Source organism: Salmo salar, chromosome ssa18 (assembly GCF_905237065.1).
Source record: "Salmo salar chromosome ssa18, Ssal_v3.1, whole genome shotgun sequence".
NCBI classification, from domain to species: Eukaryota; Metazoa; Chordata; class Actinopteri; order Salmoniformes; family Salmonidae; genus Salmo; species Salmo salar.
The window spans coordinates 65,522,982-65,539,155 of record NC_059459.1 but is presented as its reverse complement, the minus strand read 5'-3'; the positions used below and the strand labels follow the sequence as shown (position 1 = coordinate 65,539,155).

The following is a 16,174-nucleotide window of genomic DNA, read 5'->3' as shown; positions in this document are numbered from 1 at the left end:
AGTCGGCCCGAGAATTGAACCCTGTGGCACACCCATAGAGACTGCCAGAGGTCCGGACAACAGGCCCTCCGATTTGACACACTGAACTCTATCAGAGAAGTAGTTGGTGAACCAGGCGAGGCAATCATTTGAGAAACCAAGGCTGTTGAGTCTACCAATAAGAATGTGGTGATTGACAGAGTCGAAAGCCTTGGCCAGGTCGATGAATACGGCTGCACAGTAATGTCTCTTATCGATGGTGGTTATGATGTCGTTTAGGACCTTGAGCATGGCTGAGGTGCACCCATGACCAGCTCTGAAACCAAATTGCATAGCGGAGAAGGTACGGTGGGATTCGAAATGGTCGGTAATCTGTTTGTTAACTTGGCTTTCGAAGACCTTAGAAAGACAGTGTAGGATAGATATAGGTCTGTAGCAGTTTGGGTCTAGAGTGTCACCCCTTTGAAGAGGGGGATGACCGCGGCAGCTTTCCAATCTTTGGGAATCTCAGACGATACGAAAGAGAGGTTGAACTGGCTAGTAATAGGGGTTGCAACAATTTCGGCAGATCATTTTAGAAAGAGATGGTCCAGATTGTCTAGCCCGGCTGATTTGTATGGGTCCAGATTTTGCAGCTCTTTCAGAACATCAGCTATCTGGATTTGGGTGAAGGAGAAATGGTGGGGGCATTGGCGGGTTGCTGTGGACATATTGTTATGGGACCATATTTATTTAAATTGTTCTCATTTAGCAGACACTATTATCCAGAGTGGGTGGCAGGTAGCCTAGCGGTTAAGCCGGTGACACGGGTGTCGATTAAGGCAGCACTCCGCACCTCTCTGATTCAGAGGGGTTGGGTTAAATGTGGAAGACACATTTTGGTTGAATGCATTCAGTTGTGTAACAGACTAGGTATGTCTTTTCCCAGTTTACAGGAGAAATTAGGGTTAAGTGCTTTGCTCAAGGGCACATTGACAGTTTCTTCACTTTGTCTGCTTTGAACCAGAAACCTTTCAGTAACTGGACAAACGCTCTAACCGCTCTACCTGCTGCCTGCATTCATTGTCTCATATCAGAGTATGATGTGTATGGTAATATGATGTGTGTGATGATCATGTGTTATCATAACAGAGTAGGAGTGCTAATTTAGGAGTGCTCAGTTTAGGCTTTTAGATGATCATGAAAAAGTTATATGGGCTGGTGGGACCTGATCCTAGATCTGTACTGTATCGATCTGTACTCTATTCAGGTTTTTCAGTCACTAGATATGATATATTTTTGCAGGAGAGAAAATGTGACCCAGGGACAAACATTCACATCACCTACATTATCCTTGTCATTATGAGGTGGTCACTGGTTGGTTAGAGAGTGAAAGAGTGGTCACTGGTTAGTTAGAGAGTGAAAGAGTGACCACTGGTTGGTTAGAGAGTGAAAGAGCTCTTTGAAAAACATCCAACCAGACTTTGACAGACAAGCTCTCTAACTGACCTACCGATTGAAACAGTACCCATTGATAGGTTAGTATGAAATCACCCTGAACCTGTACCAGAATCGATAGGAACAAGGATGAAAAAGGGAATAGAATGGGGTAGACAGAGAGGGAGCTACAGCAGAGGAAAGAAAGAAGGAAAGAAAGAAAGAAAGAAAGATAGATAGATAGATAGATAGATAGATAGATAGATAGATAGATAGATAGATAGATAGATAGATAGATAGATAGATAGATAGATAGATAGATAGATAGATAGATAGATAGATAGATAGATAGATAGATAGATAGATAGATAGATAGATAGATAGATAGAAATTAAGATAGAAAGAAAGAAAAGGATGTCTGATGAATTGCTGTGTTGTTGTGTCCTACGGTTGTACACAAGTGATTGACAAATCACTACGAGACAGACATGGAATCAATAAGTAAATAACTGAACCGTAGAAATACTATTTTTGGTGTCTTAAAGCATCTTATTGTTTCTAAGACGTCTTAATACAACTTCCATTTTTAAGACATGCCTTCAGACGTCTAAAGACATGGTGATGGCTGGGTATAATTAAGAAACATAGCTGAAGTGCTGCTGAGCTCAGGGGGTGTCACGTCCTGACCAGTAAAGGGGTCATTTGTAATTGTAGTATGGTCAGGGTGTGGCAGGGGATGTTTGTTTTGTGTGTTTTGGGTTTTTTTGGTTCTAGGGGATTTTGGTTCTAGTTTTCTATTTCTATGTTTCTTTTTCCATGTTTGGCCGAGTATGGTTTCCAATCAGAGGCAGGTGTTTTTCGTTGTCTCTGATTGGAAGCCATACTTAGGCAGCCTGTTTTTTCCTTTGGGTTTGTGGGTGGTTGCTTTCTGTATAGTCTGTGTACCTTACAGAACTGTTGATTGTCGTTTGTTACTTTTGTTTAAGTGTTCACTCTCTTTAAATAAATACACAAAGATGAGCACTATATCCGCTGCGTTTTGGTCACCTTTCATCGACGCCTGTGACAGGGGGAGTCAATATGTGTGTGTGTGATGGAGAGTTTGGGTCGCTGCAGTGCATGATAAAAGTCTTCCTCCCTCTTAGTCCTAGCCTAAGGGATGAAGTTCACAGCAGAGGGGAAAGGTTCCCGTCCACTTTTGTTTGAATGCCTTTCAACACAACCATTGATTTTAGGAGTGAAGGGTTATGTTTATGAGTTCTCTTTCATTCTCTCCTTCTTCCATTCATTTTAGGCCCCTGGCTACACCACTGAAGGGTGCTGGACACGTTTTAGCATTCTCTTTACCTCCCTCCCTCCTTCTATCCATCCATACTTTATTAATTCATTCCCCCCACCCACAGCTCAGAGAGCAGTGTGGTTTTATTTATTGATGACCCTGGAGAGAGCGAGAGGAACTGGCTGTGTTTAGGAGCCCCAAAGGAGTACTGTTTATTTAATGAGGAGAGGTGGTCTGGGCCACACTGTGTCTGTCTGGGGCCCTCAGGGGCCTTACAATGTCTGGCTTGAGTCCTCTTAGGTGCCACATACACTACCGGTCAAAAGTTTTAGAACACTTACTCATTAAAGGATTTTTCTTTATTTTTTACTATTTTCTACGCTCTAAGTGATAGTGAAGACATCGAAACTATGAAATAACACATATGTCATCATGTAGTAACCAAAAAAGTGTTAAACAAATCAAAATATATTTTATATTTGAGATTCTTCAAATAGCCACCATTTGCCTTGATGACAGCTTTGCACACTCTTGGCATTCTCTCAACTAGCTTCATGAGGTAGTCACCTGGAATGCCCCCTTTTTTTCAATTTTGCCTAAAATGACATACCCAAATCTAAATGCCTGTAGCTCAGGCCCTGAAGCAAGGATATGTCTATTTTTGGTACCATTTGAAAGGAAACACTTTGACGTTTGTGGAAATGTGAAAGGAATATAGGATAATATAACACATTAGATCTGGTAAAAGATAATAAAAATAAAAAAACACACTTTTTTGGTATTTTTTTTGTACCATCACCTTTGAAATGCAAGAGAAAGGCCATAATGTATTATTCCAGCCCAGGTGCAATTTCGATTTTGGCCACTAGATGGCAGCAGTGCACTTGCAAAGTTTCAGACTGATTCAATGAACCATTGCATTTCTGTTCAAAATGTTGTATCAAGACTGCCCAAATGTGCCTAATTTGTTTATTAATGAATTTTCATGTTCAAAATTGTGCACTCTCCTCAAACAATAGCATGGTATTATTTCACTATAATAGCTACTGTAAATTGGACAGTGCAGTTAGATTAACAAGAATTGAAGCTTTCTGCCAATATCAGATATGTCTATGTCCTGGGAAATGTTCTTGTTACCTACAACCTCATGCTAATCACATTAGCCTACGTTAGCTCAACCGTCCCCCAGGTGCTCAACCGTCCCACAAGGGACCCACCAATCCTGAAGAAGGTGTGCCTTCTTAAAAGTTAATTTGTGGAATTTCTTTCCTCCTTAATGCATTTGAGCCAATCAGCTGTGTTGTGGCGATGTGGGGGGGTATACAGAAGATAGCCCTATTTAATAAAAGACCAAGTCCATATTATGGCAAGAACAGCTCAAATAAGCAAAGAGAAATGACAGTCCATCATTACTTTAAGACATGAAGGTCAGTCTATCCGGAAAATGTCAAGAACTTTGAAAGTTTCTTCAAGTGCAGTCACAAAAATCATAAATCGCTATGATGAAACTGGCTCGCATGAGGACCGCCACAGGAAAGGAAGACCCAGAGTTACCTCTGCTGCAGAGGATACGTTCATTAGAGTTACCAACCTCAGAAATTGCAGCACAAATAAATGCTTCACAGAGTTCAACAGACACATATCAACATCAACTGTTAAACAGACACATATCAATATCAACATCAGGCCTTCATGGTCGAATTGCTGCAAAGGAACCACTACCAAAGGACACCAATAAGAAGAAGAGATTTGCTTGGATCAAGAAATACGAGCAATGGACATTAGACCAGTGGAAATGTGTCCTTTGGTCTGGAGTCCTAATTGTTCCAACCGACGTGTCTTTGTGAGACGCGGTGTAGGTGAACGGCTGATCTCCGCATGTGTATTTCCCACCATAAAGCATGGAGGAGGAGGTGTTACGGTGTGGGAGTGCTTTGCTGGTGACACTGTCTGTTATTTTTAACCAGCATGGCTACCACAGCATTCTGCAGCGATATACGGTATCCCATCTGGTTTGGGCTTAGTGGGACTATAATTTGTTTTTCAACAGGACAATGACCCAATACACCTCCAGGCTGTGTAAGGGCTATTTTACCAAGAAAGAGAGTGATGGAGTGCTGCATCAGATGACCTGGCCTCCACAATCCCCCGACCTCAACCAAATTGAGATGGTTTGGGATGAGTCGGACTGCAGAGTGAAGGAAAAGCAGCCAGCAAGTGCTCAGCATATGCGGGAACTCCTTCAAGACTGTTGGAAAAGCATTCCAGGTGAAGCTGGTTGAGAGAATGCCAAAAATGTGCAAATCTGTCGTCAAGGCAAAGGGTGGCTACTTTGAAGAATCTAAAATATATCATATATTTTGAGTTCTTTTAACACTTTTTTTGGTTAATGCATGATTCCATATGTGTAATTTCATAGTTTTGATGTCTTCAATGTAGAAGCAGTAAAAATTATGAAAAACCCTTGAATGAGTAAGTGTGTCCAAACATTTGACTGGTACTGTAGGATGCATCCCAAATGACACCCTATTCACCTTTTTAGTGCAGTAATTTTTACCAGGGACCATAGGACTCTGGTCAAAACATCTGTACTATATAGGGAATAGGGTGCCATTTAGGACAGCCATAGTGTTTGGCTTGGTTCCTCTCAGGGGCCATACATTGGCTCTATCTCATTTCCAATCTCCTTTCCTCCTTCTCAACCATATTGGAGGAGATGGTCTAAAGTCCCCCCTCTCTGACCTTCTCCAATGCGTTTTGAGAAGGAGGCGAGGAGATAGGATTTGAGGAAAGAGGAACTAACTGCAGACTGATTGAGATGTGCTATGGGGACCTGCTGTGGAAGGGTACAGTCCCTAGTGGTTTAGAGATGAACTGGTCCCTGGTCTCCACTGTAATGGAGTCATTCTGTGAACACACACAAACCCACGCACACAAACACACACACACACACACACACACACACACACACACACACACACACACACACACACACACACACACACACACACACACACACACACACACACACACACACACACACACACACACACACACACACACACACACACACACACACACACACACACACACACACACACACACACCGTTCGCTCTCCCTTCTCTGGTGTTCTGTAGGGAGTTCCCATTTAATTAAGTTAATTAATCAATTAATGGGGTTGAGCGAGGCTCTCTGGTTTGCTCTGGGCTACTCGCTGTTAACTCAAAGACATATATCTTTGAAGGTGTGTGTGTGTGTGTGTGTGTGTGTGTGTGTGTGTGTGTGTGTGTGTGTGTGTGTGTGTGTGTGTGCGTGCGTGTGTGTGTGTGTGTGTGTGTGTGTGTGTGCGTGCGTGGGTGGGGGTGTGTGTGTGTGCGTGCGTGGGTGGGGGTGTGTGTGTGTGCGTGCATGCGTGCGTGCGTGTGTGTGTGTGCATGCGCGCGTGCGTGTGTGTGCGTGGGTGGGTGGGTGTGTGTGTGTGTCGGTTAGCCTATAAAACTCCCTCTAAAGATCCAACCCCATTTTAAGGAAGATTGCCTGGGCTGGATCTTACTTATTGCTAAGACAATTTAATGAACTAATGATAGTGGATTAGATCACAACTTCTAAGGATTAGACCTCTACACCCCACTCTTTGCTATCAACATTAAGTTAATGAGCGAGTCAGGTAATTAATGTGTAATTAAGGTAGAAATTGAAGTCAATGTAATTAGCTATGCAGGTGTGTATAATGGATATATAGACAGTTAAAGTCTGAGTCTTTAATAATGGAGAAAGAGGAGGATGAGAGAGATAAAGAGAGGGATGAAAAAGAGGTAAACAGGATAATGGAGAGAGAAACCGATGGAAGAAGAAGAGGTAAACAGAGAGTTTAAAAGAGGGAAGGGAGAGAGAGAGGGAAGAAGTAGTAAAGGTAAACAGAGAGTTTAAAGAGGGGAGGGAGAGAGAGAAAGGGAAGAAGTAGGAGAGGTAAACAGAGGTAAGAAGGAGAGATAAAGAGAGGAAAGAAAGGAGGGAGAGATACACAGATGGATGTTGAAGAGAGGGAGAGTAAAGTCCTTATTCAGGGATTTTCTGTTCACCAGTCACATCAAGGCTCCAAATCAATCCTGAAAATTGGTTTGTTCCTCGACAAGGTTACCAAATGAAGGGGGATGGAGGGAGGGAGGGAGGGAGGGAGGGAGGGAGGGAGGGAGGGAGGGAGGGAGGGATTGAAAGAGAGGAGAGGGGGTAATATTCTGAGGAGGAGACAGAGCGAGAGAGAGAGAGAGAGAGCGTGGGAGATGGAGAGAGGGAGAGAGCATATTATGGTAACTGACACATTCTTGTCAGATCCATAGATGGACAGATTGGTGATATAGATATATATTTATATACATGGACAGGATGAAGATATAGATATAGATGAACAGGATGGTGATATAGATATAGATGGACAGGATGGTGGTATAGATGGACAGGATGGTGATATAGATATAGATGGACAGGATGGTGATATAGATGGACAGGATGGTACCCGCAAAACACCAGTCTCAACGTCAACAGTGAAGAGGCGACTCTGGGATGCTGGCCTTCTAGGTTGAGTTCCTCTATCCAGTGTCTGTGTTCTTTTGCCCATCTTAATGTTTTCTTTTTATTGGCCAGTCTGAGAAATGGCTTTTTCTTTGCAACTCTGCCTAGAAGGCCAGCATCCCGGAGTCGCCTCTTCACTGTTGACGTTGAGACTGGTGTTTTGCGGGTACTATTTAATGAAGCTGCCAGTTGAGGACTTGTGAGGCATCTGTCTCAAACTAGACACTCTAATGTACTTGTCCTCTTGCTCAGTTGTGCACCGGCGCCTCCCACTCCTCTTTCTATTCTGGTTAGAGCCAGTTTGCGCTGTTCTGTGAATGGAGTAGTATACAGCATTGTACGAGTTCTTCAGTTTCTTGGCAATTTCTCGCATGGAATAGCCTTCATTTCTCAGAACAATAGACTGACGAGAAGAAAGGTATTTGTTTCTGGCCATTTTGAGCCTGTAATTGAACCCACAAATGCTGATGCTCCAGATACTCAACTAGTCTAAAGTAGGCCAGTTTTATTGCTTCTTTAATCAGAACAACAGTTTTCAGCTGTGCTAACATAATTGCAAAAGGGTTTTCTATCCATCCTGTTCTTCTATATAGGTGATATAGATGAAGCTGGACAGGATGGTGATAAAGATATAGATATAGACGGACAGGATTGTGATATAGATGGACAGAATGGTGATAGATATAGATGGACAGGAGGGTGATATAGATATGGATGGACAGGATGGTGATATAGATATAGATGGACACTATGGTGATATAGATATAGCTGGACAAAATGGTGATATAGATGGACAGGATGGTGATATATATCTAGATATGGATGGACAGGATGGTGATTTAGATATAGATGGACAGGATGGTGGTATAGATATAGATATGGATGGACAGGATGGTGATATAGATACAGGTATGGATGGACAGGATGGTGATATAGATATGGATGGACGGAATGGTGACCTAGATATAGCTGGACAGGATGTTGATATAGATGGACAGGATGATGATGTAGATATAGGACAAGATGGTGATATAGGTGGACAGGATGGTGATACGGATGGACAGAATGTTGATATATATATATCTGGACAAGATGTTAATATACACATAGATATGGATGGACAAGATGGTGATATAGATGGACAGGATGGTGATATAGATATAGATGGACAGGATGGTGATATGGATGGACGGAATGGTGATATATATATATCTGGACAGGATGTTAATATAGACATAGATATGGATGGACAAGATGGTGGTATAGATGGACAGGATGGTGATATAGATATAGATGGACAGGAGGGTGATATAGATATAGATGGACAGGATGGTGATATGGATGGACGAAATGGTGATATAGATATAGCTGGACAGGATGTTAATATAGACATAGATATGGATGGACAAGATGGTGATATAGATGGACAGGATGGTGATATAGATATAGATGGACAGGATGGTGATATAGATGGACAGGATGGTGATATATATATAGATGGACAGGATGGTGATATAAATGGACAGGATGTTAATGTAGATTTACAGGATGTTGATATAGATGCACAGGATGTTGATATATATATAGATAGACAGGATGGTGATATAGATATAGATATAGATATAGATATAGATGGACAGGATGGTGATATAGATGGACAGGATGGTGACATAGATGGACAGGATGGTGATATAGATGGACAGGATGGTGACAAAGATGGACAGGATGGTGATATAGATGGACAGGATGGTGATATAGATGGACAGGATGGTGACATAGATGGACAGGATGGTGATATAGATGGACAGGATGGTGATATAGATGGACAGGATGGTGATATAGATGGACAGGATGGTGATATAGATGGACAGGATGGTGATATAGATGGACAGGATGGTGACATAGATGGACAGGATGGTGATATAGATGGACAGGATGGTGATATAGATGGACAGGATGGTGATATAGATGGACAGGATGGTGATATAGATGGACAGGATGGTGATATAGATGGACAGGATGGTGACATAGATGGACAGGATGGTGATATAGATGGACAGGATGGTGACTAGATGGACAGGATGGTGACTAGATGGACAGGATGGTGATATAGATGGACAGGATGGTGACATAGATGGACAGGATGGTGACATAGATGGACAGGATGGTGATATAGATGGACAGGATGGTGACTAGATGGACAGGACAGTGACATAGATGGACAGGATGTTGATATAGATATAGATGGATAGGATGGTGATATATAGATATAGATGGACAGGATGGTGATAGAGATATAGATGGACAGGATGGTGATATAGATGGACAGGATGGTGATATAGATATAGATGGACAGGATGTTGATATAGATATAGATTGACAGGATGGTGAAAGAGATATGGATGGACAGGATGGTGATATAGATATAGATGGACAGGATGTTGATATAGATATAGATTGACAGGATGGTGATAGAGATATGGATGGACAGGATGGTGATATAGATGGACAGGATGGTGATATAGATGGACAGGATGGTGACAGATAGCCTCTGTGTGTGTGTGTGTGCGTGCGTGTGTGAGTGTGCATGTGCTCGTGCTTGCGGGTGTGTGTTATGTGTTCATTTTTGCGCAACACAGATGCTCCCCTAAGCCTGTCACAAGGAAATGTGGACTTCATTCTGCGCCATTCCCCATCTGAGCCTTTGGAATTTGAAATTAAATATGTAATGGAATCAAAATATTTGTCAGCACTTTCAATCTGTTGTTCTTGTCCACTGACCTGGAGTGTGTAGTGTGTGAGTGTGTGAGTGTGTGAGTGAGTGAGTGAGTGAGTGAGTTAGAGCGTGAGTGAGTGTGTGAGTGCGCTACATCTGCTTATCTGTGTTTGTGTTCCCTATGTGCTCACCTATGAATATCAGTGTGTCTCTGTCTTCTAATCTACAGGAACACTTCACCCCAGAGTGTAAGTTCAAAGAGAGTGTGTTTGAGAACTACTACGTGACGTACTCGTCCATCCTGTACCGGCAGACCCAGTCGGGCAGGGCCTGGTACATCGGCATCAACCGGGACGGACAGGTCATGAAGGGCAACAGGGTCAAGAAGACCAAAGGGGCGGCCCACTTCCTGCCCAAACTCATAGAAGGTAGGCTACTATTCTCAGAGATCCCAGACATAGGGCATGCAGGAACATTTGTAATGTTGTGGGCAGCAAGCGGTCTTTCTGCAGAGACTAGTAGGCTACAGTAGATGTTGCTCAGGTCTCATTTAAAAAATAGATTTGTTCAGCTCAATGTTATTCTGTCTCTCTCTCTCTCTTTCTCTCTCCTCTCTCACTTATTTTTTCCCATACTTTTTTCCCATCCCTTCCTTCTCTCCCTCCCCCTATTTCCACCCTTCTCTCCCCTCCTCCCTCCCCTCTCTCTCCCTCCCTCCCCTTCTCTCCCCCATACAGTGGCAATGTACAGGGAGCCTTCGCTGCATGAAGTGGTGGTGGTCGCCGAGCTGAGTCCGCCCAGAAAAACGACCAAGACCTGCGATTCGCCCGTGCTGCAGAACGGCAAGAAAGACCCGCCCTCCAAAACCAAAACTTCCTAGCGCACGGAGAAGACAGGGGGCACTGACTGGCACTGGCACTGACTGGCGAACGAAGTCTTCCTGTTTTTATTACAAAGGGGTGTCACCGTCAAATGTTTCCCCCCTGCCCCACCGAGCAGCACGTAGAGAGGGCCCTATTGTTCTATATTCCCACAGGTTTCATCCATACTAATGTAAGGTTGACCAAGGATGTGAAATGGCACTCTATTCCGTTTATAGTGCACTACTTCTGACCAAAGCCTGCAAAGGACTCTGGTCAAAAGTAGTGCACTATAAAGGGAATTGGGTGCCATTTGGGACGTGTCTCCAAACACCCTGTTGTTCTCTTTACATCTGTTACCAGGTATATTCTCTGTCCGTCAACACCTTTGTGACCATAGCGATCCCCTCCATACTTAAGCAATGATGTGGAGGTTCTCTTTTCTTTTTTTCTTTCTCTCGTTCACCTTTGGTGCAATTTGATTCGTTTGTGACACGGAGTCAGTTTTCCACTCGGCAGCACAAGAGAAACTTCCTCGTTCTTCTCTAGGGCTGTTAACAGCAGCTCTCTAATCAAAATCTCCCATACTTCTTGAAAGAGAGAGAGGAACCTCCCCACTGCACTGCATTGAACTACACACACACACACACACACACACACACACACACACACACACACACACACACACACACACACACACACACACACACACACACACACACACACAGCTGAGAGAGAGTGGTGATTGTGTGCGGGTCAGGGCTTAAGGAATGATAATGATATCATCAGTGAGATGGTGTTGGTCTCTGGGAATCTGTTTGCATTACACCCTCCTGTCACTACAACACAATGGATCATTTCTCTAGCTCATGCCTTAAGCCAGGGAGATACATACTGTAGGGCCCACAGGAGGTCAGTGGCACCTTAATTGGGGTGGACGGGCTCGTGGTAATGGCTGGAGCGGAATGAGTGGAATGGTATCAAATGTGTTTTCATGTGTTTGATGCCATTCCATTTGCTCTGTTCTGGGCATTATTATGAGCCATCCTCCCCTCAGCAGCCTCCTCTGCTGTAGGCCTATTGTGGTTCTGTTTGAGTGTTTTTGTAGTTGGGTATGTTGTTGCAGGACAGTTGTGGTTCTTTTCTGAGGACTACAGCCTCCTTATGGAATTATCAAGCCAAACAGACTGGCACCCAGGCTAATAACCTCCTGGTTCCATGTTTATTTCTGTTGTTGATCTCAACTTCAGATGTAATAACCAACTAGTACGCACGAACCTCTTCAACACATGATCCAGTATCCTGAACAGACCGTAGTTATTACGAGCCTCCTTTACTGCACGTTCCACCATCATGTCTGGTCATTGCCCTAGCAACGTCATTGTTGTACAGTATGAAATCTGTTGTTGTTTTGTTGACGTTGACAATTACAGGTTGCTAATTCTCGATGGCTGCATCCGAAATGGTACCGACCAGAGAACTGGTCAAAGGTAACGCAGTACAGGGAATATGGTGCCTGTCGCTGACATACGTCTACAAGTCTATGATGTGTGTTTTTATTTTACCTTGATGTGTTTACAGGAGGGATTTGAGTTCCCATCCCAAATGGAATGTTAGGTCACACTTTATTTGGATAGTCCGGATTTATGGTCATACTATCAAAAAACGATCTATTGATGAGCAACAGCTTGCTAAGGTTACAATTAGGGTTAGAATAAGGGTAAGGGTTAAGGTTAGGGTAAGGGTTAAGTTTAGGGTTAGGATAAGGGTTAAGGTTAGTGTTCGAGCTAGGGTTAGTAGATAGTTAGTTGAAATGTTGCTGATAGTCTGTAGAGCATCTACAGATGGACTATCCAAATAAAGTGTTACCGCAAACTATTTCCTACATAGCCCTATGGGCCCTGATCAAAAGTAGTGCACTATGTAGGGAATAGGGTGCCATTTGGGAGGCAGAAGAGCTAGGGCAGAGTGGTAGATGGAGGAGGGGTTCACTACTTTAGAGTGAGCGGGCTTGTTTGCAGTGGTGGAAAAAGTACCCAACTTTCATACTTGAGTAAAAGTAAAGATACCTTAATAGAGAATGACTCAAGTAAAAGTAAACGTCACCCAGTAAAATACTACTTGAGTAAAAGTCTAAAAGTATTTGGTTTAAAATATACTTAAGTATCAAAAGTAAAAGTATAAATCATTTCAAATCCCTTATATTAAGGAAACCAGATGGCACCATTTTCTTTTCTTTTTTTTTAATTTCTGGAAAGTCAGGGGCACACTCCAACACTCAGACATCATTTACAAACACTCCAACACTCCAACACTCAGACATCATTTACAAATGAAGCATGTGTGTTTAGTGAGTCTGCCAGATCAGAGGCAGTAGGGATGACCAGGGATGCTTGGTTGATAAGTGTGTGAATTTGACTATTTTCCTGTCCTGCTAAGCACTCAAAATATAACGAGTACTTTTGGGTGTCAAGAAAAATGTATGGAGGTAAAAGTACAATATTTTCATAAGGAAAAAGTAAAAGTAGTCAGAAATATAAATAGTAAAGTACAGATACCACAAAAAGCGAATTAAGTAGTACTTTAAAGTATTTTTACTTAAGTACTTTACACCACTACTTGTTTGTCAAGCCAGAGGAGAGAAAGGGAGGAACGAGGGTTCAGAGAGAATTATAGGAATTACGATGGCTTCTTCCAGACCTGGTAATCCTAAATAAGCTGCTGACACCAGGCATCTCCATCACACACACACACACACACACACACACACACACACACACACACACACACACACACACACACACACACACACACACACACACACACACACACACACACACACACACACACACACACACACACACACACACACACACACACACACACACACACACACAGTTGTGAAAGTGTGTGAGCTGTATACACGACAGTGTTGCAATCCTCCAGGGTCCATGTTTTACAATCCGCCCTAATAATATGTTTAAAGCAGCTGAAGATAAAGGCCTCCAGGGTGTCTGTCTGTCTGTCAGGCTGTCTGTCTGTTAGGCTAGCAGGCTGTCTGTCTGTTAGGCTAGCAGGCTGTCTGTCTGTTAGGCTAGCAGGCTGTCTGTTAGGCTGTCTGTCTGTCTGTCTGTCTGTCTGTCTGTCTGTCTGTCTGTCTGTCTGTCTGTCTGTCTGTCTGTCTGTCTGTCTGTCTGTCTGTCTGTCTGTCTTTCAGGCTGTCTGTCTGTTATGCTAGCAGGCTGTCTGTCTGTTAGGCTGTCTGTCTGTCTGTCTGTCTGTCTGTCTGTCTGTCTGTCTGTCTGTCTGTCAGGCTGTCGGTCTGTTAGGCTAGCAGGCTGTCTGTCTGTTAGGCTAGCAGGCTGTCTGTTAGGCTGTCTCGCTGTCTGTCAGGCTGTCTGTCTGTCAGGCTGTCTGTCTGTCAGGCTGTCTGTCTGTCTGTCTGTCTGTCTGTCTGTCTGTCTGTCTGTCTCTCTGTCTGTCAGGCTGTCGGTCTGTTAGGCTAGCAGGCTGTCTGTCTGTCTGTCAGGCTGTCTGTCTGTTAGGCTGTCTGTCTGTTAGGCTAGCAGGCTGTCTGTCTGTTAGGCTAGCAGGCTGTCTGTCTGTCTGTCTGTCTGTCTGTCTGTCTGTCTGTCTGTCTGTCTGTCTGTCTGTCTGTCTGTCTGTCTGTCTGTCAGGCTGTCGGGCTGTCTGTCTGTCTGTCTGTCTGTCTGTCTGTCTGTCTGTCTGTCTGTCTGTCTGTCTGTCTGTCTGTCTGTCTGTCTGTCTGTCTGTCTATCTGTCAGGCTGTCTGTCTGCTGGGCTGTCTGTCTGTTGGGCTGTCTGTCTGTCTGGCTGTCTGTCTGGCTATCTGTCTGTCTGGCTGTCTGTCAGGCTGTCTGTCAGACTTTCTGGTTCTCACTGGTTCAGACTATTCACTTCAATTAAGCAATTAAATAGGGCTTCCGATTTATGTATTTGGGAAGCCCGGTTGCTGAGCCTACAGCCCTATGATAACACACCGCAAACACACACACACACACACACACACACACACACACACACACACACACACACACACACACACACACACACACACACACACACACACACACACACACACACACACACCACGCCTGACCCACTGATTCCACAAGCTAATTCCAAGCATGTCCAATTATAGAAAGGTTCTGAGAACATGAGTCTCTAGGAAGATTCCTTCTGCCTCAGATTAGAACTAAATGGTGTGAGACTGTCAGGAGAGGGGGAGGAGGAGATGGAGGGGATGAGAGGAGTGGAGTGGGGAGGAGGAGATGGAGGGGATGAGAGGAGTGGAGTGGGGAGGAGGAGATGGAGGGGATGAGAGGAGTGGAGTGGGGAGGAGGAGATGGAAAAGAGGATGGGATAAGAGGGGAGGAGTGGAATGGAGTTGGGAGGAGATGGATGAGAGGAGGGGATGAGAGGAGAGGAGTGGAATGGGGAGGAGGGGATGAAAGGGGAGGAGTGGAGTGGGGAGGCGGGATGGAGCAGAGGAGGGGATGAGAGGGGAGGGGTGGTGGGGAAGAGGGGATGAGAGGGGAGGAGTGGAGTGGGGAGGCGGGATGGAGCAGAGGAGGGGATGAGAGGGGAGGGGTGGTGGGGAGGAGGGGATGAGAGGTGAGGAGTGGAGTGGCGAGGAGGGGATGAGAGGGGAGGAGGGGATGAGAGGGGAGGAGTGGAGTGGCGAGGAGGGGACGAGAGGAGTGGAGTGGGGAGGAGAAGGAGATGGACGAGAGGAGAGGAGTGGAGTGGGGAGGAGGGGAGGAGAGGAGAAAACAATAGGTTACATTCAACGAGCGCTTCCCCTGGTTTATCAAACCAGTCAATGTTGAATAAGGCCAGTGAATCCATAAATTGGATATACTGTATGTGAAATAGCCATGAATCCTGTGATTTTTACCGTTTTATTTAAGGGCCGGGAAAATCTATGTTGCAATACATTATGTATCAACCACTGTCTGTGCATGCATTACATTATTTTACATCACAACTCTGAATGCAACTGAATGCACACCTTCCACAAGCTTTACTATTAGCAAGGAGAAAAGAAAGCGAGTTAAGGGCTAATGCTAAGCTAGTCCCAAATTGTATTTGTCACATACACGTGTTTAGCAGATGTTATTGCGTGTAGCGAAATGCTTGATGATGATATGATGTTGTGCCAGTACAACACTGATACTCTAGCAAGTTGCGATTACATTACAGTAAGTACTGAATGTGAGTGTGTGTGTGTGCGTGTTGTCATCTGCGTGTGTATGTCATATTACATACAGTATGATGTGTTCATAAAGGTGTGTCAGTGTAGGAGTAGGTGCAATTTTACACCAAATGTA

The 16,174-nt window shown here is 44.1% G+C and overlaps 1 protein-coding gene across 1 annotated transcript in view; it reads left to right on the top strand.

The window, feature by feature from the left end:
• LOC106577695 (fibroblast growth factor 11-like) overlaps positions 1–11,793 on the top strand; it is a 116,745-nt gene extending 104,952 nt beyond the window's left edge. The window contains exons 5-6 of the mRNA XM_014156024.2: positions 10,193–10,391; positions 10,701–11,793. Coding sequence (XP_014011499.1) covers positions 10,193–10,391; positions 10,701–10,843 — 342 coding nt within the window. The 3' untranslated portion in view covers positions 10,844–11,793. The remainder of the gene's footprint in view (positions 1–10,192; positions 10,392–10,700) is intronic.
• The last annotated feature ends 4,381 nt before the right edge of the window (positions 11,794–16,174 follow it).